Source organism: Thunnus albacares, chromosome 1 (genome assembly GCF_914725855.1).
Source record: "Thunnus albacares chromosome 1, fThuAlb1.1, whole genome shotgun sequence".
In the NCBI taxonomy this organism is placed as follows: Eukaryota; Metazoa; Chordata; class Actinopteri; order Scombriformes; family Scombridae; genus Thunnus; species Thunnus albacares.
In genome coordinates this window covers 32,383,281-32,405,892 of record NC_058106.1, presented here as the reverse complement: position 1 = coordinate 32,405,892, position 22,612 = coordinate 32,383,281, and the positions used below count along the sequence as shown (strand labels likewise).

General features: G+C 35.8%; 1 protein-coding gene across 1 annotated transcript in view; it reads left to right on the top strand.

Annotated features, from left to right (window-relative positions):
- The window catches only part of luzp2 (leucine zipper protein 2), a 165,999-nt gene that overhangs the window by 83,127 nt on the left and 60,260 nt on the right, over nt 1–22,612 (top strand). Inside the window, exons 3-5 of the mRNA XM_044355408.1 lie at nt 1,943–2,013; nt 4,845–4,926; nt 13,959–14,021. Of these exons, the coding sequence (XP_044211343.1) occupies nt 1,943–2,013; nt 4,845–4,926; nt 13,959–14,021 (216 nt within the window). The remainder of the gene's footprint in view (nt 1–1,942; nt 2,014–4,844; nt 4,927–13,958; nt 14,022–22,612) is intronic.

The window sequence follows — 22,612 nt, the reverse complement described above, 5'->3', positions numbered from 1 at the left end:
GCAAGTGTTTATAGTTTTAACGAGTTGCCCTCTAGGTGCAGGTCAGCAACCCTGATAATAAACATCATGGCGTGATGGGGGAATTTATTCTTGGCAGTTGCTCCTGGGTGAGAAACTGCATTTAGAACTATAATAAGAGTTATTTAGCCCTGCACCTAACTGCAGCCTTTGGGAACAATTTGGATCATACTTTGAAAAATAACCTCATGAAACATTTGCAAATAAGTTAAAAGTAGATGTTTTGCTGTCAAAATTCAATGTCATGATCACCTAACTTGAGGGGATTTGCACATTTAAGGATTGTAGACCAATCCAGTAGGTGCCATGAGCTTGTCCTGTATGACTTTTTTTGTTGAAAATGAAAACAGTAGTAGAATTTGAATGAACAGAATTTATTTTGTTCATTCGGTTTTGACAAATTACATTACAAGTAGGATTTTAATATCTGGAAAGTATTACCATATAAATTTTAAGACATTTCTGTAACTTCACTGTGAAGTCCCTACACTGCATTTTACAATCTGTAACATTGGGCCAAGTTAGGTATGAAATTAAATGGGTTGCTTTATGGCATTTTTATATTTTTTTATCTAACTAGAACACACCGGCAAGAAAAGATTTTTTTTAAAACTGTACACTTTGTCACTATACTAAATTCATGCAACTAGGATTGATACAATAAAACACAACACAGCAATAATAAAAAAAGATTTGGCTTTTTATTGTGATAGAGTCTTGCATTCTTCAACTACAAGTTGAATTTCATGACACACCGTAGTTAACAGAAGCCCACATCTCTCTGGTAGATAGAGAAATACAATCAACAATTCGACAATCTATGGACTGCTTTTGGAAAATGGATAGATTGTGTACTTGAGATATCTGGCATCCAAACTTATAACTGGAAGTGCATCCAAACCATAAACAACAGTGAGTCTGTTTTTAGATGATAAACTTAGGCTTGTAAAAATGTGTGGCTCAAGCTTTTATAATGCTTTTTGTGGACAATGTTGCAAGGGAGTGTAGAAAACTGGTCATTTGACTCATGGTTCAATGACAGATGATACAAATCATTGAATTACAGGGGACATCCCTTGAGAAAGGAAGTAGGAACTGTTGTGATTTTGCTACTAATACATAATTCAGCGCAGTTTTACTGCTCTAACTGCACAGTTTCAATTTGACATTATCTTGAGTAAATATGCATTCCCTATTGTCAAGAGCTGTTGTTTGCTTCTTTCCTTTTTTTCTAACTCTTCAACATAAATGTACATGAAACAACATCAGGGACTGGGGAGGAGGAAAAACATCTCCTCTATGACAGGAGGATACAGGGTTTATGGAAATTCAGTGTTAATTGCCACAGATATCACCTTCAAGCACAATTTAAAGAGAAGTTATCTCCCCCTTTGATTCCACATTTTCTTAGAAGTCTGGAAATTTCTGTCCAACTCATATCAAATAAAAAATATCTCGGAGGGCTCGTAGGGCAATCAGAGACGTGACTAATCCATAATTACCCATCAGGCAGGTGCTTAGGCTCCAGTAGAAGCCAATCTGTGTGCTTTCCTCTACCCTCGTTAGGATTTTTAGAAGACATTCATCACCAGATTGTTATAGGCTACATCATTTTTCTGGGGCATCAACAACATTTTACATCTGCTGCATCATTTTATATTACCAGTATTCACCCCAATTATTTTATGATTCTGAAGTTTTCAACATTTAGTTCCCCTATGACTTGTATAGTTAACATTGAAGCTTTTTGACTTTTTTGCTTGAAGTGAACTTACAACCTTAAAAACCAAGGTATATTTTGAAACACACATGTATGCAGTCTGTTTGTTTTCCAATGTCTCGTGAGTTCTTTGAAACAAGTCTAATTTTGGAGTTGATCTTTGTCTTTCCTCGAAAAACAAGAGTCTGTTCTGTTCTCTTTTAGTCACTGAAAAATGATGACTCAGTGGCCAAGAAGGATGTGCAGAGGATTCTGGATCTCAGCCACAAACAGAGGTAAAGTGAGGTATCATGAGTGACTTAGACATGAGCTACAAACAGTGCTGTTGCTACTCACGCAAGTCATAAAGATTAAGGTCAAGACAATAACCATCAGTAATGTGTGGTGAAATGATCAAATCTAAGGCATGCAATTTTTTTATGAACATCAAACATTTGTAATTAAATAATAAATAAATAATGTCCTAATCCCTTCACCATCAATCAAGTGTTCATTTATCAATGATTTAATTATAATTATCACATATTAAAGCCCCTGAAAACTTCAAATCTTAAGTATTTCTCTATAACATCAAATATGCATAAATACACAAAAATCAAAGTGGGAAAAAAACACATCTTTAGGTATTATTTATTTCAAGTGTAACACTCAAAAATCTTTTCTCACCCACGCAGCCTCACCAGTTCTGCATGGGAGTAGTTTGATACAAACTGATTGATAGTGCTGGTGACATAGACAAACAACCCAACAACTGTCATCATATTTTGATCCAAATGTTGCCACAGTAGATCCTGATTGGTGCATGGAACTGCCTCAGATCACCTTTTTTTTCTAAACCTCATCTACATCAAACAAATGATAAGGGAACAGAAAAGAAAATCAGAAATCTCTCATGTGAAATAATCAAAACTGTAACTTTTGCAGAAAATAGTGTGTTCATATTGGATCCCATCACCCATAGCAAAATAAGCTTATGAGGTCTGATGATTTATTCACCATTATTGATGCGGGTTATTCTAAGGCATTGCTCAGTTTGCTTATACATGGCAGTATACACAGAAGCAGTCGGATAATACATAATACAATCATAAATCATTCTTGTATATTTGAAAATAATCTGCCTGTCCTCTTTTTGTGAAAAAGCACATCAAGCATCTGTGATTTAGTGCTATATCTTTTTGCAGGCGAGCTGTAAAAGTGTTTACCTAAAGTGCTTTACCAGTTAGGATTGTCTGATTAATGTTGTGTGTAATGAGTCTGTTAATGATTAGGAGTCATTTGTGGCCTCCATGCTCTCTGAAATGTCAGCCTGATTGAAGTCCAGCCTCCTGTGTGCAGTATCTTGATAGCTAATCAATAGCCTATCACCAGTCCATGGCAGCTCTCACATGTCATCAAGCTAAAAACCATAAAGCAGCAGCTTAGCTCAATGTTGCCTACCAAGCATTTTGTTAGCCGCAATTTTTATCAAAGTGTCATTAATCCACCCTTAGAGTTTCATCTCTGCCAAGTGTGATTACTAGCTGACTCCATCATGGTAGATGCAGACAGGTGATTCATTGCAAGTCATTTATTTTTGACAACTCTTAACAGCCATTTGATTGCTTTTTTGAAAATAATTTTGCTACATACTGTAATACGACAAACAATATTTACCAACAGATCAGGCACAGAAATCAGAAATGTTGTGTTTTAAGGTTTCAAAACAGCAACAATTAATTCAGCTGTGATTTAACCTGCTGTCAACCTATTTGTACTCACTCGTCGTAAGATTACTACTCTGTGCCTTCAAGGTATGACAATTTCACATTTACTGTGCCCTTTTCTGTCAGTTTGGGCAGTTTTGATGTTGTTTGTACAAAATGTTTCCAAGTGGTGGATGCAGGAGATGGGAATATAAATGAAATGCCAGAGGAGCGGTGGTTGGCTGGTTGCTGTGAAGAAAAATGTTTGCAAGGCTGAACTTATGCCAAGAGACAAGACCACTGGCATATAAAATATGAGAGTGCTGTATATGGCTGTTGAGCAGTGAGATACTCTCCACACAAACATTGAGCATTGCTGTAATACCTTCAAAGATACTGCCGTCTGACTACACCACTGACCGACTACGACCTTGTCATATAGTCTCAAACTTACAGCCATGCTTGGAAACAGTAAATAAATTGTTACCTCTAATTTAACTGAGCTCACTCGTAATGAAATGTCTACAAGCGTTTTTAAAACCACTGACCCACATCACTTGCCCACTTGATTCATAATTCAGTGTGCATTGCGGTTATCTGTGCACAGGAGCATCAAACAGTACTGAAATACCCATTGCATTCTAATTCATTAACATTTATGTTAAACATATAATGAATGCAGCACAAGACTTCATACAGAATGAATAAAATCAGTGTTGGGTGTTCCAAATGCTCATAGGCTACTGTATAATGCAACATAATGAATACTACATACTGTGTTTTCCTTATACTACATCTCCCTATTGACCTAGAATCAAACTGCGTTTTTCCATTTATATGATTTTTTTATTTTATTTTGGTTTGTCTTTGTTAAAAGGTGCATTGACACGATTCTTTGCATTTATTTAAGGGATAACTAGCTATACACTGAAGGAAAAATTGCCTGCAGCTGAATGTTTATATTCAAACTAGGAAACATAAAGGATTAAAACATGTGAAATTATGTTTGAGGCGTAAGAATGGTAAATGTTTAAAAAAAAGGGTAAATGTTTGCATCACTGCATCATTCATTTATACGGTGGAAATGACATGCCAAAATTGAATGTTACAAATGTAAGTGTGACTCACAAAACTTGACCTTGGTCAAGAGAAAAAAATTACTCTTAAGCACAATCAAACATATCCATACAGCTTTGTTTTTACACATTAAAAACATTTCAACATTTTTCTAACTGCTCAAAAACAGCATGAGCTAAATTTAATACAAAATAAAAGATGTGAATATGTCAATGTTTTTTTTTTTTTTGTTGTTGTTTTTTTCAACAAATATTAAGATAATAGAGTGAAGAAAGCCATACAATAGCAGAGAGTGCAGGAAGATGTGCTAACAGAGTGTTTCTCACTTCCCTCTCACTTGACAGAGAGGAGATGAAGTCCCTCCAGGCAGCCTTGCAGAAGCAGCTGGATGAGGCAAATGAGAGAGCAGAGAAGCAGCAGGCCACGGTAAGACAGAGCTGACCTGACCATCAACATCCGGTCTTCTCTAACCGGCCCTGTCACCTGTCACACAGGTCCCTTAGTGATCCACGCTTATTAGCCAGCAGCCAGCTCTCTCGGCTCCTTGCCTCACCACTTAATTGAAACTCTCAGAAATAGCAAGAGAGCGCTTTGTGTACTGTCCACCCAACCCCCACCCAAACATTAACAAGATTGAACAAAGGCATTATAACCCTAAGAACACCTATCCATCTCTCTACCCATCTCTCCATCTACAGTATTAACCATTCCATTGTTCTATCTATCTGCGCTGACCAACCGCACTGCCGTTTTAATGCATGGGCTCGGTGAAAAAAAATAAAATTCACAGGGAGAAAAAAATCATGCTTGACTTTGTGTGGTACTCCCAAGGTATTAACCCAAGGGCGATTAATACCTGATGTTTGTGCAGGTTGGACAGAGCAATAGTTGATTTGTGATGGTGCTTGTGGGAGGGGGAGGGGGCATGGTACTTTAATGCAACTTTGTTTAACCGAATGTCACTCTGCTTCTAATTACGTTCTACACAGGCATCTTGAACACTATCTGACTTATTCAATAATGAAAGATGATTCTTTTTTTTGATTAACCATTTGGTCTATATGTCAGAAAATCGGAAAAAAAACACATACACACACACACACAATCACCATTTCCCAGAGCCCTAGGTGATGTATTGAAATTGCATGTCTTGATCGACTAATAGTCCAGAATCGAAAGCTATTACATTTATTATCATATAGGATTAGGGCTTCAACTAGAGTCAAAGATTATATCTTTAAATGTCTTATTTCATCTGAACAACAGCCCAAAAGCCAGATATTCAGTTTACTATAATGCATGACAAAGAAAAAGCATTAAATCATCACATTTGAGAAGCTAAATCCAGCAAATTTTTGACTAAAACAATTATTCGATCATCAAAATTGTTGCCAATTAAGTTTCTGTTGACTGAAGAATGGATTAATTGACACAGATGCAGGTCTATATAGGATAAAGAAAAACAGAGAATCTTCATGTGTGGGAATCTGCAATCAGTGCATGCTTTGCTTTATAATTTGATGATCAATATACCTGATGAGAAATGATATGAAATGATTTAAAAAGATGCTTATTTGTTTTCTGTTGATCAATAAATCGATTAACTAATCATTTCAGTTCTAGATAATTTTAGTTTTTACAAATGATTGTAAATAACTAAAGTTTGAATATTACATCATCATGTATGCAGATGATATTCTACTTATAATTGTACTAACTAAAGTATAAGAGTTGAGATGCAGCTGTGTATGACTAATTTATGAGAAACAATATTATTTTAACATCTAAATCCAATTAAATGGCAGTTGTGAACAGATTAAGTTCACTTAGAGACAATTACCTAGATGTGTCTCCACTATACAAGGCTCCAAAGCAGGAAAAAATTATTTAACTACTACTATTGTAGAAATCATATTTGACCATCATGGTCATATATGCATATTGACAGTCTTGAGAAGAGACATTGGTGTCAGCTCAAAATATTCACCTTTGGTCACTCAACTAATCATGATTAGTAGATAATTCATTAATGACAATATCAGATAATTATTTTTTATTTATAACATCAACATTAAGAAACAAATAACAATGAATTTAAAATGTGACTATGTGACTGATCACACTTGGAGTGTGTCTGATATTGTTGTTTTATTATATATATATATATATATATATATATATATATATATATATATATATATATATACACACACACACACACACACACATTATATACATACACATTATATATAAATACATACATATGCATTCATTGTTGAAAGGTTCTGCTTATGCATATGCACTATCTTACTTTGCTGTCCCATGTTTGTATCCTCATACATTCAAAGAGGCAGCCTCCCGTTCTGCCACAAAACTCCTTATCAACAAATCATCAAGAAGCCTGACTGGCTGCACGAGCCATGGAAAGCCTCTGGGATTTCCAATTCATGCAAATGAAAAGCTTTTCCTGTTATATTCCTGACTATCTATGCACAGTCACAAGGTTTAATGTGCACCGTGACATTACAGTCAACAATCAAATCATCTGCACTGTGAGATAAACAATAGTACAGTAACATTTCAAGTGACATTCATGCCATTTTCCTAAGACCAAAGACAACTCCCGGTTGCAGGGTCTTATGTTTTCAGTTTGACATTTATGTTCTGTTAAATGGTATTTATCACCCCCGCTTAGATTCAAAATTAAAACGAACACCTCTGCAAATGTGGGAAAATTTATTGCAGTTTCTGATGTGCAGAAATCACCAAAAGCACACATGGATCAAAAGAAAAAAGCCAGCATTCTGCATGCTCTGAGTGTGTGTTTTGTAATTTCTGCACATCCAAAGCTATAATAAATACTACCACAACTTTGGTACGGACTGAAATATCTAAACAACTATTGGATGGATTGATATGAAATTTTATACAGATATTCATGGTTCTCAGATGATGTAATCTAATAATTGAACTATATTTCCTATGGACACCATCCAAGACATGTTGTCGTCTGAACAACAATATCTCAGTGCCACTTTTCAGCGGGAGGGTGCAAGTCTTTCAGACTTGCGTGTCTCAACAGTTCTTGGTTGTGCTGCACTTAAACAAAACAAACTCAGGTATTTTCAAACCGTAAACCATGCAAAGGTAATCTTTGACTTAACGTCTAAACCAAAAGGAATTCTTGGAGGACATTTTAATATTTGGAGTATTATTTCGAAGGGAGATCAGGTTCAACATCTATTCACAGACTCTTATTTGGATTTCCTGGCTCTGAGTGAAACTCAGCTGAACAATAATATTCCAACAACTATGATTGATGTTCCTGGGTTTGCTTGTTTTAGAAAAGACAGATGATCAGGAAAAGAAGGGGGAGTCCTGATCTATATCAGAGACACCCTCAAGTGCACTGAAATTAAACTGGATATGTTTGATTTAGAATGTCTAATGTTAAATATTGTCTTGTCACCTCAGATGAATTTGAACATTGTAATTTTGTACAATCCTTCATCTTTCAATGTGTCTTTTTTGGAATTTAGATGAATTGTCAAAACTGTTAAATTGTCACAGTGAAACTATATTACTTGGAGATTTTAACATAAATTGGCTAGACAAAGGCAGTAAACAAAAACCCAAAAGGATCACAATCAAAATATAAATAGCATCAAATGCCCAACAAGACTTACACTAACAAGTAAAACACTTATAGATCTACTGTTTACGAATAAACCTGAGCGAGTGATAAGAACTTTTAATTTATTGACAGGTCTGTCTGATCATAATTGGACCTTCATTGTCAGGAAACTGATGAAGAAACATTTGCGTTTTTGCTACAGACCAAATGTCAATAATCAACAGAATGAGATTCAAAAGAACGATATCCCTCAGTTTGAGAATGAAGTCCTAAATATAAATAGGGATTTAGTTCTACAAACATATGATTTAAATAAATATTGTAATATCTTGATGGATTCAGTTGTAGATACAATTAAAATATGTATAAAACCATTCAAATGTGGTAAAAAAAAGGCCTTCAGTGCCTTGGGTTAATAATGACATGAGAGATCTTATATCATTATTACTAATGAATAGGAGGGATCTCACATTTAAAAATAAAATCACTTTCCACAAAATTATACATGGATACTCTTACTTTTAAAGTGATCAGTGAATTGAGAAAAGCAAAGACCGCCTACTTTATGCTGTTGATTGCACAATCGTTAGGAAACAGCTCATCTCTTTGGAGAAATATCAATAAACTTACTAAATGAGAGTCTAATCAGAGAAAAGGAATAATTCAATTGAATTTAAGTGGAGTGATCAGTTCAGATAGCATGGTAATTGCAAATGCACTTAATGCCTATTTTGTCCAATCAGTGGAAGAACTGGCAGCAAACTTTAAACCAATAGAGCTGTCAGAGACTTCAGTAAATGACATAGAGAATTCCTTTTCTATCATACAGACTGATCAAGGTAAAATATATATTGGGGTTAGACACTGATTTCATAAAAAAAATATACTGATACTCTGATAAGGCCTAGTTTATCCATTTATACTGGGGAATTTCCTCAAAAATTTAAACAAGGAATTATATCTTCAATTTTTAAGTCTGGAGAACCTGACCAAGCTTGTAATTATAGACCGATCCCAATTCTCCCTGCAATCTCGAAAGTTATTAAAAAGTTAGTGGCAGAGCAGTTGATCAGTTTTCTTGAACGAAACCAGCTTCTGCTTCCAAAACAATTTGGGTGTCAACCAAGATAGTCAACAGAAATGGCTATATGTTATCTTATAGAAATTTTTAAGAGGATTCTAGATGATGGTGAAGTAGTGGGAGAAGTATTTTTAGACCAGAAATGATACTGTGAATCATGAGATACTTCTAAATAAACATAAAAAGCTGAACTTTTCCCAACAAGCACTTAGCTGGTTTAAATCATATCTGGAATCCCGAGAGCAATGTGTCAAAGTTAAAGGTATGACATCACCCCATGGAAATTGCAAAATGGGCATACCACAATGTTCCATCCTGGGACCACTGCTCTTGTGATTATACATTAATGTGCTACCAGACAGCTGTAAAGAGGTTGGGTGCCAAATTTGCGCTGATGATGCAATCATTTATGTATCCACAAATACTCCACATCAGACTGCAAAGTTACTGAATAGGCGAATGGTTGGTGTCTCACAGTGGCTTCAAAATAACTTCCTAACTCTGAACTGTGCAAAAACTGTTTCGATGTGCTTTTCAGTAAGACGAAAAATGTGTGATGGCTTTATGATAACTATTGATTAGAAAGAAATAGAGAAAGGAAGAGACAGAGATGTAACCGACCTGTGCGCTGGTATTTGACACGTTTTTTTTTTCTTCCTAAAAACAAATAATTATAAAAAATATTTGTGTGAAACAAATATTCATAAAAAAAACACTATTGAGCTATGTCGAATAATGTATTTGTATTCAGGCACACCCCTAGTAGATACAGGGAAATGATTGATTTATTTATTGACTGGGACTGTGTGCAGTTTTAAACATTAAAGATGCACTGCACCAGAGTTAGCTCGAAGCTAATTTGAAACCATAGTCCCTGACAAAAAACATACAACAGCACAACAACAAACAGTACAAAGCAAAAAAAAACAAAACAAAAAAAAAAACACAGAACACACCATGCAAAATACAAAGCTACACACAGCACACCACATACACCCACAATGTCAATTAGAAATTAATAATGTAAACTTGTTAAATTAAAAGCAAGACTACCTGCGCTAATGAGAATACCATAGATGGAGTTTAGACTCAATGGTCACACAGCTGATTGGGCTTTAATAGATTTTTTAATTTGGCCTTGAATGTATTAATTGAACCACTGTTCTTCATATCATCAGGTAGGGCATTCCACTGAGTTGTGGCTTTCACAGAGAAAGCTGACTGCCCAAATGCAGTGTGACAAAATGGTATGGTACAATCTTGTATTGAGGATATTCCGGAGGATCTAATAGAACTTACTGAGTGAGTGTACACAAAGTCACATAGTGGAGGAGGGGCAAAACCATTTAAATTTTATAAACTAGGCACAAATTTGAGAATAATCTAAAATTCTCAAAGCTTAGTAAATTGTATTTCTCCAGTACCCTACAGTGATTGAAATGCATTGGCTTTTTTCCAGAGTTTTTAGAGTTTGTTTGTATAAGGACTCAAGACGTCTTATGGCTGTTTCTCCAGCCTGCCCCCAACATGTGATGCAGTAAGACATATGAGAAAGAATCATAGCTGCATAAATATCTTGGCTGCGTCCAAAGAGAGACAGTTTCTATTATGTCTAAAATTTGCTAAGTTGTACTTTATGGTTTTAACCGTTTTTTTTAACATATTTCTTAAAGTTCAAATTTGGATCGAGTGTCACACCAAGATATTTAAAATCAGTAACTATGTCAGTTTTTTCACCTTTGATGAAAATATCAGTGTTAGAGGTTGTACCATAGTCTTAGAGAAAAACATACCCTTCGTCTTGTTTACATTTAGACTCAGACATGATTGATCAAGCCAATGTGTGATCCTTTCCAATGCAATTGTTAGCTTAGCAGAAGCTAACTCAGCTGTTTTTGCATGTGTACACAACGGTGTCATCTGCATACATTCATAGTTCTGCATCATGACACTGTTGAGGGAGATCATTAATATATAGGCTAAATAATAGGGGACCTAACACTGACCCTTGTGGAACACCCATTGTGCACTTCATGTTACTTGACAATGTGTCACCAACTTTAACACACTGTCTCCTATTAGATAAATATGAAGACATCCATGCCAGTGCTCTAGATGAGAAGTTACATTTAGAGTTTCGATATTAAAACATCATGATTGACTGTGTCGAATGCTTTACACAGATCTAAAAATACAGCACCATCTAATCCTCCTTTGTCAAGTCTTGATTTAATTTGCTCTATTAAGTGCAAGGTAACAGTTTTGGTGGAATGATTTGCTCTAAAGCCAAATTGCATACAATGTAGACCAAAATTGCTTGTATTAAGAAATGTTGTCAGTTGTTTAACGACAATCAACCTCTGAGAGTACTGGTGTATACTTATTGGTCTGTAGTTACTGGCTGCAAGGCGGTCTCCAGATTTAAAAATAGGCGTGACAATGGCACATTTCCAGTCATCAGGAAAGGAGCTGTGTTTAAAAGACATGTTAATTAAATGAGTAATAGGGGGAGTTAAAATATCTTTGTGTGATTTGATAAACAAGGTGTCAAATTGGAAAGCATCTCTGCTTTTGGAGCTTTTTAAGGAGCTGATGATTTTGTTTACTTGTAACTCATTAGTTTCTACCAACTCGAAAACCTGGCCTGTAGCATCTACAGGAACAATATCCAGTTTCCTTTTCATAATTATTTTTTTCCTAACTCATATACAGACTCAAGAAAAAAAAAATATTAAAGACAGAAGCAACAGTAAGATGATCTTTCCCTGTACTTTGAGTTTAAAATCTCCTAAAAATTTTGGGTCCCTGCTTGTGAGATTGTTGATGTTTTTCCAGATCAATTTACTGTTGCCTTTTGCCTCATTCAAAATATTGAGATAAAATGGGATTTAGCTTCTCCTGGCTCTTGGATAATTTTGTTCCTTAAACCTTTATAAATCAGCATGACAGTGTCTCTTCTAGTTTTAATTTCCCTCCTTAGTGCTGCATCTCTAGATTTCATTAGTTTCCACAAATTTTCATTAAACCACAGTAAATTGTTTTTATTTTTAGATCAGCTTAACACCAACACGACACCTAGCTTGTGCTACACTTCATTTTCCTACTCACTTTCATTCTTTACATTTCACAAGCCATATAGAGCTAAAGCAAACAAAACAAACAAACTATTTTTAACTGAAAATCTAAATGCTGCAGCAGGATTTTTTTTAACCAGTTCTGTAGGCTGTGGCGGTGACTGAAAGGCTCAAACATGAACCTTGATGTTATTATGCCGTGCTCTGGGATGTGAGTCAACTGGGGAGGCTTAGTTTACAGTTCCCTGAGGTGCATACCTGGTATGAGGTCACCAGCGCCATGAATCTTTTCTTCTTTGTCCTCAGGGCTATCTTGATGACCTCTCTCAAGGACACACAACGCTTTAAAGCCGTCTTTACAGAATGAAAAACAGAAAGAAAGACAAAATCTTGACCTATCTAACCCCCACTCCCCACGCACACACACAGATAATTCGTTCTTTTAGATATACGGTAGCCATTGGCAGCAGTTTTCTATCTGCTCTTGGTGTTTGAACCTCTGTCTGTTTGCTAAACACAAGCCATGGGCCTGCACCAGCGAGACATGCTGAGCTCATGATAAAAGGATTGCGATAAAAAAAGATATCACTCTGACTTGATGAGCATATGGGCTATTAAGTCAGGCACATAGTGGAAAATAGGCAGTCGCTCACTAGGAATAAATGCCTCGGCAAATCATATGTGCTGCAGTCAGAGAGTCGTGGATGGAACGTTTCTGGACACTCGTTATGCTAAACTAACTTTGTAAGACATGAGGGAAATATACTATGTGGCAGCAGTTTTTATCAGAGTTAAAAAGTCTTTAAGCCTTGATAAGTGGCAGTCTGAAAGTGAAATACTGTGTTTTGAATTTCACTATAGCAGGGGGCCTCTGTGCCTCTGTCAGTTTATGAGGAACAGTGTTCATTTATGGAAGGAGCCTCAATATACCACCTAAATGTAAACTTACCAACACTGCTCATATTGGTTAAATTAAAGACAATGAATCAAATGCTGACAGTGTTTTTTTTTTTCTTTTTTCCACTTACACTAGCATAATCACAAGCATTTCGCACACTTCACTGCTAATGCATAGAGGCTGCTCTATTTTATTTATTTATTTATTTATTCATTGATTTTATTTTGCTTTAACTTTCCTTCATTTTTATTCAGTGACCTTAATAATCAAACAAATCAGGGTCAAACTACACGGGGTGTTTCTTTCTTTCTTTCTTTTCTTTTAATGTGTCTTTATTATTATTTTTACCATCCTCAGGGGAAGAGGCAGTGACTGAAAGGTTCAAACATGACCTTTTATGTTATCATGCCCTGCTTAAGGATGTGAGTCAACTGGTGCAGTCTAGTTTATAGTTCCCCAGGGTGCCTCAGTTGAAAGTGAAAAAAAGGGACCTTGACTTTATAAAGAAAAAAAAATAGATGTTTTTTTTCTCTTTTGTCAGTTTATGATGAACAACATTTGCTTATGGTAGTACCCTAAAATATAAATGCAAATTAGAAATATTTTAATTCTGGAGTACAGTAAATCAGATACTGTAGTGCCATAATTACATCCATTCAGTGCACTTATGGTATAATCATAATATATAACCTTCATTTAAAATGTTCATTGAATGACAGTAAAGCTGGTGATTCAGTATAGCTCTTCTTCTTTTGTTCTTTCTGTCTTCAGATCAAATTAATTAAAGTGGAGATGGAGAAAAAAACCAAAATCATCAAGGATTTACAGCAAGAGGTGAGTCATCAAAGCATCATTTCACATTTATTTGAATCACACTACACCTACACTACACCTGTATTCAACTTCATTAATGCTCAGTTTAAACTTTCACAAGGTATAACCATGAATGCAGAATTTACTCTAATTTACTTATCAGGAGCCCACTTTTCCTGCCTTGTCTACTTCCATTCCATTTAATGATTTTCTGTTTGCCAAATGCCTTTTGACAATCCCCAGAGACAAGACGGGGAGAGCTTGTTGCTTTCAATCAAAGGTGGACATTCGCTGGCATGAATATATCTATTTTACCAAGTACTTTGTAAACACTGGAGTGTGTCTTTGATCACGATTGTGATCATGACTGCTGTGGCTTGTGTTGGTTGAGAAATTGGTCTCTCTTGTTCTGCCTCCTCTGCAATGGATTTCTCACTGACTGTCGAACATCAGTGCAAAATAGTTCATCTAAAAAGAGGCATTTCTCTTTGATTCTGAGGGGATGACACCAAAATCTGATGTTCACTGTTGATGCCTTAAGATAGCTGGGGAAAAAAAGTTGTGCCTGTAAATACCATTGTAGTGGTACAAAAATATATGACACCACATTATCTACCGTTTGATTTGTTATCTATAGGAATAAGATAAAATAAAATACAGTCACAAAAAACATCAAAACAACATGTAGGCCAATGTTAGATGCAACAGCAGCCTTTAAATATCTTAAGTGTTTCTACAGAGTTTCCATTGTTATTTGTGCCACAGAGGAGTTTGTCTGACAGCAATGTGACATGAAAATAGGAGGAAAAAATCTAATAATGAAACTTGTTCAGAAATCATGCAGCACTGGCCACTTAATTGCTATATTTACAACCTCTTAGTCAGTATAACTGGAAACATACATTGTGGAGAGAGTTTTGCTGCTTCAGATTGACACGAGACATGTTTTTTACGCTATTTTCATATAGATTTCAATGTGTCAGCTGTGGTGGAATGTAACTAAGTACTCAAGTACTGTACTTGAATACAATTTGGAGATACTTTCACGTTACCTATTTCTATATATGAATCTTTACTACTTGCTACTACCACTACATTAGTAAGGCAAATATACTTTTTAACTCACTTCATTTATTTGACAGTTAAAGTTATTAATTACTTTGCAGATAAAGATTTTACACACAAAACATATGATCAGTTTTTACAATACAGTGCATTGTTACATCCTAAACTACCCAAAGCTTATAAAGTAGCTTAGCTTTCTTTGAACCAGCTACTACATTAAAATTATGCTTATGTTAATGCATGAGTAATAATAATCCAATAATATAATTTATAATAATAACATATCACTCACAAAGGCTATTCTACTTCATAATGAGTACTGATACTTTAAGTGCATTTGCTGAGAATACTGTACATGACTTTAGGAAGAAGTAAGAATAAGAATACAGGACATTTACTTGTAATGGAGTATTTTTAAATTGTGATATTGCTATTTTTGCTGAAGTAACAGATCTGATTACTTATTCCCATGTTCTTGCTGGAACCACACTGACATGGTGACTAATGGTGACTCATTATACACTCATTATTGGCTATAAGCCAACTTTTTTTTTTTTTCCATAAAATAAATTTCCTAATGAACATGTCAGAGGAATACATAAAACCTTTTATAGATTACATAAGATCATATTGCCTGCTGGCATACTGTAGTCACACAGTACATTTTCTGTGCTATGAACTGCAGGCAGACTATTAAATTGCATCACGAAATCATAAGAAATGATGAAGAGGCACTAAAAATTACTACGCAGAGTTGAACAGAGAGATCCGCTCACTAAATAGCTCCTATTTAAAATGCTTGAAATGCTGTGACGTTTTGAGCATTCGGTGTGCAGATTTCTCTGTTCAACTCTGCAAAGTATTTTTTGATCCAGCACCCATCTTATTGGATATCGGGATGTGAATGTCTTTCTTATCATTTCTTCCTGAAAATTATTACGCCATACTGCTCACTGCTGCAGTGAGCAAACTGATTTTCACCAGATGTTCAAATTAATTTGAGACCAATTTGACTAAACTCTGCTTTGGTAACATTATCAAGTGCTTCAGATGAAAGACCTAACAATGACATAATGAGATCAATTTACTGCAATCAAACTGTTGAGAGAAGTACCTGCCAGAATGCAGGTTTTTGTAGATTAATTGGGTATGTACACTTCATTGTAGACCACAGGTCACATGCATGGTGTTCATGTTTCCACTGAACTATCAAAGTTGATAAAACTGATGGAAAAAATGAAGTCACATCTGAAAAATAAATATATAAAATGGTCTGGCATTTAGCTGCCCTAAATTTCATAGAGACTGTGTGGTTTGACTATGCACTTTTAGGACCTTTCCTGTCACCATTGTCTGTGCACATTTTCCAAACAGGAAGTGCATTACTCTTACACTTTGCCAACTTAATGTTGTTGAGTGTCTAAAATAGCACACCTTCTTGCGACCATAAAGGGGTCCTCAACTCTCCTGCAAAAGTCACTGTAATCAGCTGATTTCATTTGCAATTATACCAGTTGGCAGTAGCTGTTTTCAACTGGGAGCATATTGTTGCTTTGCTGCTTCCTGACTACTTGTTTAGTTAAGCCAATAATTTAATTTACGTAAATGTCTGGTTTAGTTAGACTCACAAAATACAATAAATGGAGTAGACTTAGGACCAAAGGAGCAATGGCTAAAAAATATGTGTGGTGTTAACCAAAATCTAGAAACAAATACACCTTTGTGACTGTTCTTTTTTCTTGTTGCTTAATGGATCATCAGCCACATAGTAAGAATTTCTTTCCCAGTATCTCATTTTGTTGCACAGTTTATGGCTATGTAGCCGTCATAAACACACAGGCACTTCTACAGTAGCTACATAATGGAGCTATATCCTGCCATCAATGGGTATCATCATGGAAGTAAATTGAAGCCTTTGTTACAACCCTAAGGTGTTCTAGGGGAGTAACATAAAACTAGATGAACAACCTGAGGAATCAGTTTAAGTTTCTCAATCTTTTATTGGCAGATATTGAAGTTTAAAACTGAACTTTAATGGGATCCCAGGCCAAAATATGAAACCAACCAGTGCTGATTAGAAATAAAACCACTGTAGCATCAAACTACTTTTATATTAAGATTTTAACTTATTAAGATGTGGGCACTACCCTTTATTGAAGAGAAAATGTCTCATTACTCAGTTAAAAAGTCTTAAATGAATCAAGTATTCGGTCAATAAATATCAATAGCTAAACATCTTAATGATACATGATAAAGAGAATAATAAGTCTTAAGTTTTGAGATAAATTGTTCACTTAGTCGGCGATAGTGATGAGGTATGTAATTTGATGTTATAAAAGGACAGATAGACTTTAGGAAAGTTAACATAACTTCTCTAAAGGCATTTAATAGTTTTTCATTCGACATCAACCCTTGATCACAAAGCCACGTTATGCCCACTATGTTGAAGATTTGTTCCTTCAGAGATGTCTCGGCAGGTCTGGGTTGTTGTGCTGGGTTTAGCTCGCTGGTGTGGCCTCCTTGTGGCAGTGTGGCATCGTGGGGATGTCTCAGCAGGTCCTCTGCACTTCAGTGTTGAGCCACTAGTGAGGTGGGGTCCAGTCTTGCTTCAGACTACACCGTGAAAAAGTCTTTACTAAGCCTCCCGGTGACACCGTAGGTGAGCGTGTCGTTGAGCAAGTGAGGCCTGACAGCGGGGCCTAACAGTCAGTCTGGCAGCTTGCTTCATGGTCCTGGTTGTCTGGGACGTGGCTGGCGATGAGTTCAGGCTTTTACTGACTCTTGTAATCTTTGTTGAGTGTCGAATAAGAGTTATTCCTTTAGTCAGATAACTTCAAAACCAAAATACTAACTGTTAAACGTTAAAGCATGAGGTTTTGTGGTACACATTACTTCAAAAGAAAACAGAAAAGGAAAACTGGAACTTGTTTCAGTTGCGTATACTTTTGGTGGTGAAATAAAATAATAAAGAAGACTTCAAACAACCTAAGATAAACTAAAACAAAGTTTCTGAGCTCAGAAGTGAGGAATCAGCTTGGGGCTTCTGTTTTTATCAGCTCAGCCTAAGACAGTAACCCTAATGAATATTAATTCCTTTGTTTGGGACTTCTAAGGTGGCCGCTGATACTCTGACTTGAGATGGTAGCCTATAATTTCTGAAATTAATGAATTAATTCAAGTTTGACATGCAAAAAGGTCACATACTTCAGCACTATGATCCAACAATCAGGATTTCAAACATGACATTTGTAGTGACTAGATTAAGCATTCAGAAACACATGGATTTAAACATAAATCCAATATAACTCTTACTTCATAATATGTAAACCCTCAACATGACATTCTTCAAACATGTCTTTAACATTATCAAAACTATAAATGTCTAATGCTATAGTATATAAGGTTAAAGCAGCTATAGGGTTACAATAGAAATAAGCACAGTACATGAAGCCACACATATTCTTTAGTGTTAAGACTTTGTTATACACAGTCAATAGATAGCAGTATTGTCACATGGTGAGAAATGTAATAAAATTAGATTATTATTAATTCAGTCATCTTACATGCACAGTTATAAAAGTTAGACAATTCTTAAGGGGGAATTATGCTGAACAACACTATCTAGTGTATATGATAAGTAGACCACTTAACTAACATTAATTGAAACTTGGCCAAATCAGGAGCTATACCACCGAGAAGCCACTAAGGAATGCACTTCTCAAATTTATTGCAGTCTCTGTGGAGCTAAGCAGGACCCTAAAGGGGAGTCTTTGTCCATGTTAATGCGGAGTTGTCTGGTCCTTTCTCTGGGTCAAATGACCCAAGAGTCATTTATGTTTTTAGTTCAGTCATTAATTTAGTTATTTTGTCAGCCATGGTCTTCGTAGGAGGTCTGGCTGACCTCCATTCTTTCAAGCCCCCACCTGGGAAGAAAGGTGGAAATGGGTCACTTCAAAAGTCTGGACATACACTCACCTCCTTGCTTCGGAGTTAAAGAAAGTTTGTGTCTTGAAAAATTCAAAAACAAACGAGGCTGTCCTCCTAGACTACCCAAAATAAGTTACAATCCTTAAACTAACTCCCTAGCAACACAGAAAACAGTAGAAAGGAGAATGGCAGGAGTTTAGATATGCAAAATTAATAACAAGATAATTTACTGATTGACTGATATTTGACAGCAGAATGACAACTGTTCTGACATTAACCTGGCAACAACATATAAAAGAGCTATGGAGTAAGTCCTGGGAAAATAGCTGACAATGCACAAATGCTCAACAGAAAACCCGTATATTATCCTTATACACCACCCTAGTGCTAAGGCCTATGGAGCCCAAGGAGTAATACAGCACATTTTTAACACATTTTTAACAGCTACACATTCATCTATAGGGTAATGTAACAGCCTTGAAATATAATATTGGTCAACATGCACTTAAGAATAATATATGAGGTATCAGATGATATAAAAGAGTGTCTGTGAATGTTATATATTTAATTTGTTCTTACATGCTTAACTCTGTGGGGGATAATCAGAGGTAAATGTAGAGACACTTCTATAATCAATCCAGTGATTTACACAGTAGGAGGTTGCACATGTTGGCAATACTGCGCAGCAGATCGGTTTAACTGACTAAATGACCCATAAAGGAGGCCATGATTTGACTTTGTAATGAACAATTAGGGATTCCTTTACTCTTAAACAACATCCTGATTTGGAAATAGAATGAGCACAAGACACTGATGAAGACGGTGATCTTTGCTCTAATGTTGGTCGCAAGCAGTTCAGCTTTCTGCATGGTTTATATTTTTATATGTTATAATCTCAGGCCTCCTGTTAAATCTCATTACCATAAGCCAATCATCGATGTACACAGTAATCTTGCCAAAACAAAGAGCTGGCAAACAGCGTTGCCAACAGTTTGACCTGAATTAGAGTTAACTGAGCTGTAATTGAAGAGATTCCAATAATGAAGAGTAGTTTTTGGTAGAATTGCCATGTGTAAATGCTTTTGCAAACCAAACAGCACTGAGGTTAGTTACTGAGATTTACTCTGCTGGCAGGAGGAAGAGACAAAGAGCAGTACAAATGGAAAGCACTTTTTATAGACCTCTTACTCTCCAATAATACCAGTGTTTCATTGTTGACATTTTGATGTTGTCTTTTTCTGTCCCAGATCTACATATCTTGGAAAAGGTCCTCTCTAGGTTTGAGGGTCTTTGTAATCACATGCAGAAGGGGTCATTTGTGGTCAGTTGAAGTCTGGGGACTTTTCTGACATCTGTGACGCTCTGACATTTAAGTCGTGGCTACATGCAGGGAATCATGAGAAACAGTCTCCTGCATCTGTTACTACTTGTGTGAGTTTCAGAAAATGTATTGTGTGCAGAAACCCAAAGGTCAGAAGTATTATGCATTATCATGTTTCTACCTTAGAGTCCACTCTCCTCAATCTTATGATACACTCTCAACATTGCACCTTAGAAGGGAAGTAATTGGACAAAATTCTCACATAATATATTAATTATATACAAACATATATTGTATATAGATGCCAGCATCTTGGCATCCACACTTAAAGCAATACTAAGGGCCTCAAAGGTGCTAATGTAGCCTCAAACATGTTATTCTGGTGGTGGAAGTATTTTAATATCCTTGTTAAATACCAACACTCTGTCATCATGTTGTCATGGAAATTGTCTGAAGACACTAAACACACATATGAAATAATGCACAAAACACTGCTGGGTTGAAGATTAAAAAAAATATTATTAGTGTACGATAAGGAGACAGGACACACACAAAGCGAATCATTCCCCTGTCTCACTATATAAAGCCAAACTGACCTTTTTGTAGTCTTCAGAGACATAGAAATGATCATCGATTGGTCAAATCATACAAACTTATGGATTACAGCCAATGGCAAACAGCCACAAGATATACATTTATATGCACATGTAGAGCCACATCACCTAAAGACACAAATCAGGAAGAGCCTCAAGCCATATGTGGCCTGCGACCCATTAACATGTCCTGTTTACTCCAAGACACAGAATGATACCTTATTTGGGCCTCATAAGGCACATTCCTTCTCTCAGGAACATGCACAGTACCAGAGGAGAGAAGTAATGATCATCCTTACACATCTCTGCACATTAAAATGATAAGATAATCCTTTGGTCTTTGATTACCTTGACAATGTCATCAGTTTTCTGTTATTTACCATCATGTACACTGAATTGATATCACTACTGTATTTCTATTATTTTATGTAAATCTTTAGGTTGGGATAAATTTACAGTAAGTAGTCAGTTTATTAGGTACACCTAGCTAAAACTAATACAGTCAAATACAACAGGCCTGCTATAAATTGTATTGTCCTGTTCAGTTTTAGGTGTTGATTTAATTTTGTGGTCTTTTTGTGGAGGCTTTAGTTTGCAGTGCTGTTGAATTGTTTTGCATTATATTCAGAAGTGCTTCTAATATTTTCCCCATCCCATTCTAGTAATGAAAGTCAGTATAACATATAATTGACAAATACTAAGCATTATAACCTTGGTTAAGGTGAGATTTATTGCATGGATCTTGGATTAGACTGCATTATAATTATATATTTATAATTATATTATAACATAATACCATTATTCACAATTTTGATTTTGTAGTCATGTCAAGTGTAAATAAATTCCTGATAAAGGTGAAAGGAACATTTTTAAAGCTAACCATACCCTTTGTTTACACCAGTACCAGCATTAGCTTTTTAAATGTGTTTTCATATTGCACTTCACTGTAAATTGTGTTGTGGTGTCAGCAGGGAAGCTTTACGGTTGTGATTCACTGTGAAGTCATTATCGATGAGTTGCTTTCAGGGCTTATTATGAGTATTTTGAGGGAGAGTGATTTACAGACTGATGTGGATCCTGCTGGGATTCATCAGGTTCGCACAGAGAATTGTAATGGACAGCTTTGCCACACACTCAGCTCCTTGCTGTTGATGCTGATGTTTTTAAGTCTAAAATGGCTTCCCGTCATTGTCCTCTTCCTTTCATGTCTTCCTGATGTAATTTCACTGGCTAAATGGCAGGAAAAAAAATCATTACTGGATCATTCTGTGATACTCTTACTGAGAAAAAAAAAATTGACAAGGAACTGAAGTAGGCAGAAAATGGAAACTGCGTCATTGTTGAACAGGATGAAGACAAAGCAGATGAAGCCATTGATGTTAAAAGAAGCTTAATATCAGTCTCGCAAGCAATGCCTTTCTATTTTTACTAAAAGTGCCATTGATTGGTGCTCATGACCTTCAAAAAGTGACAAAGGGCAAACATTGAAAAAGATGTTATGAAAAACTGTGATAAGATAAGTGTTTTCAGTTAAGTGGAGTCAGTTTTATTGGGCTCTGAAGTGCTTCACACCACAATAGCACTGATAAAACCAATAAAGAAATTGTACATTCTCATAAAATATTAAGCCAAACACTGTGCACTGTAAGAAATTCAACTCTAGTACTGCTTTTCCTAATATTTGGAAAGTAAATGCCTTAATTTTC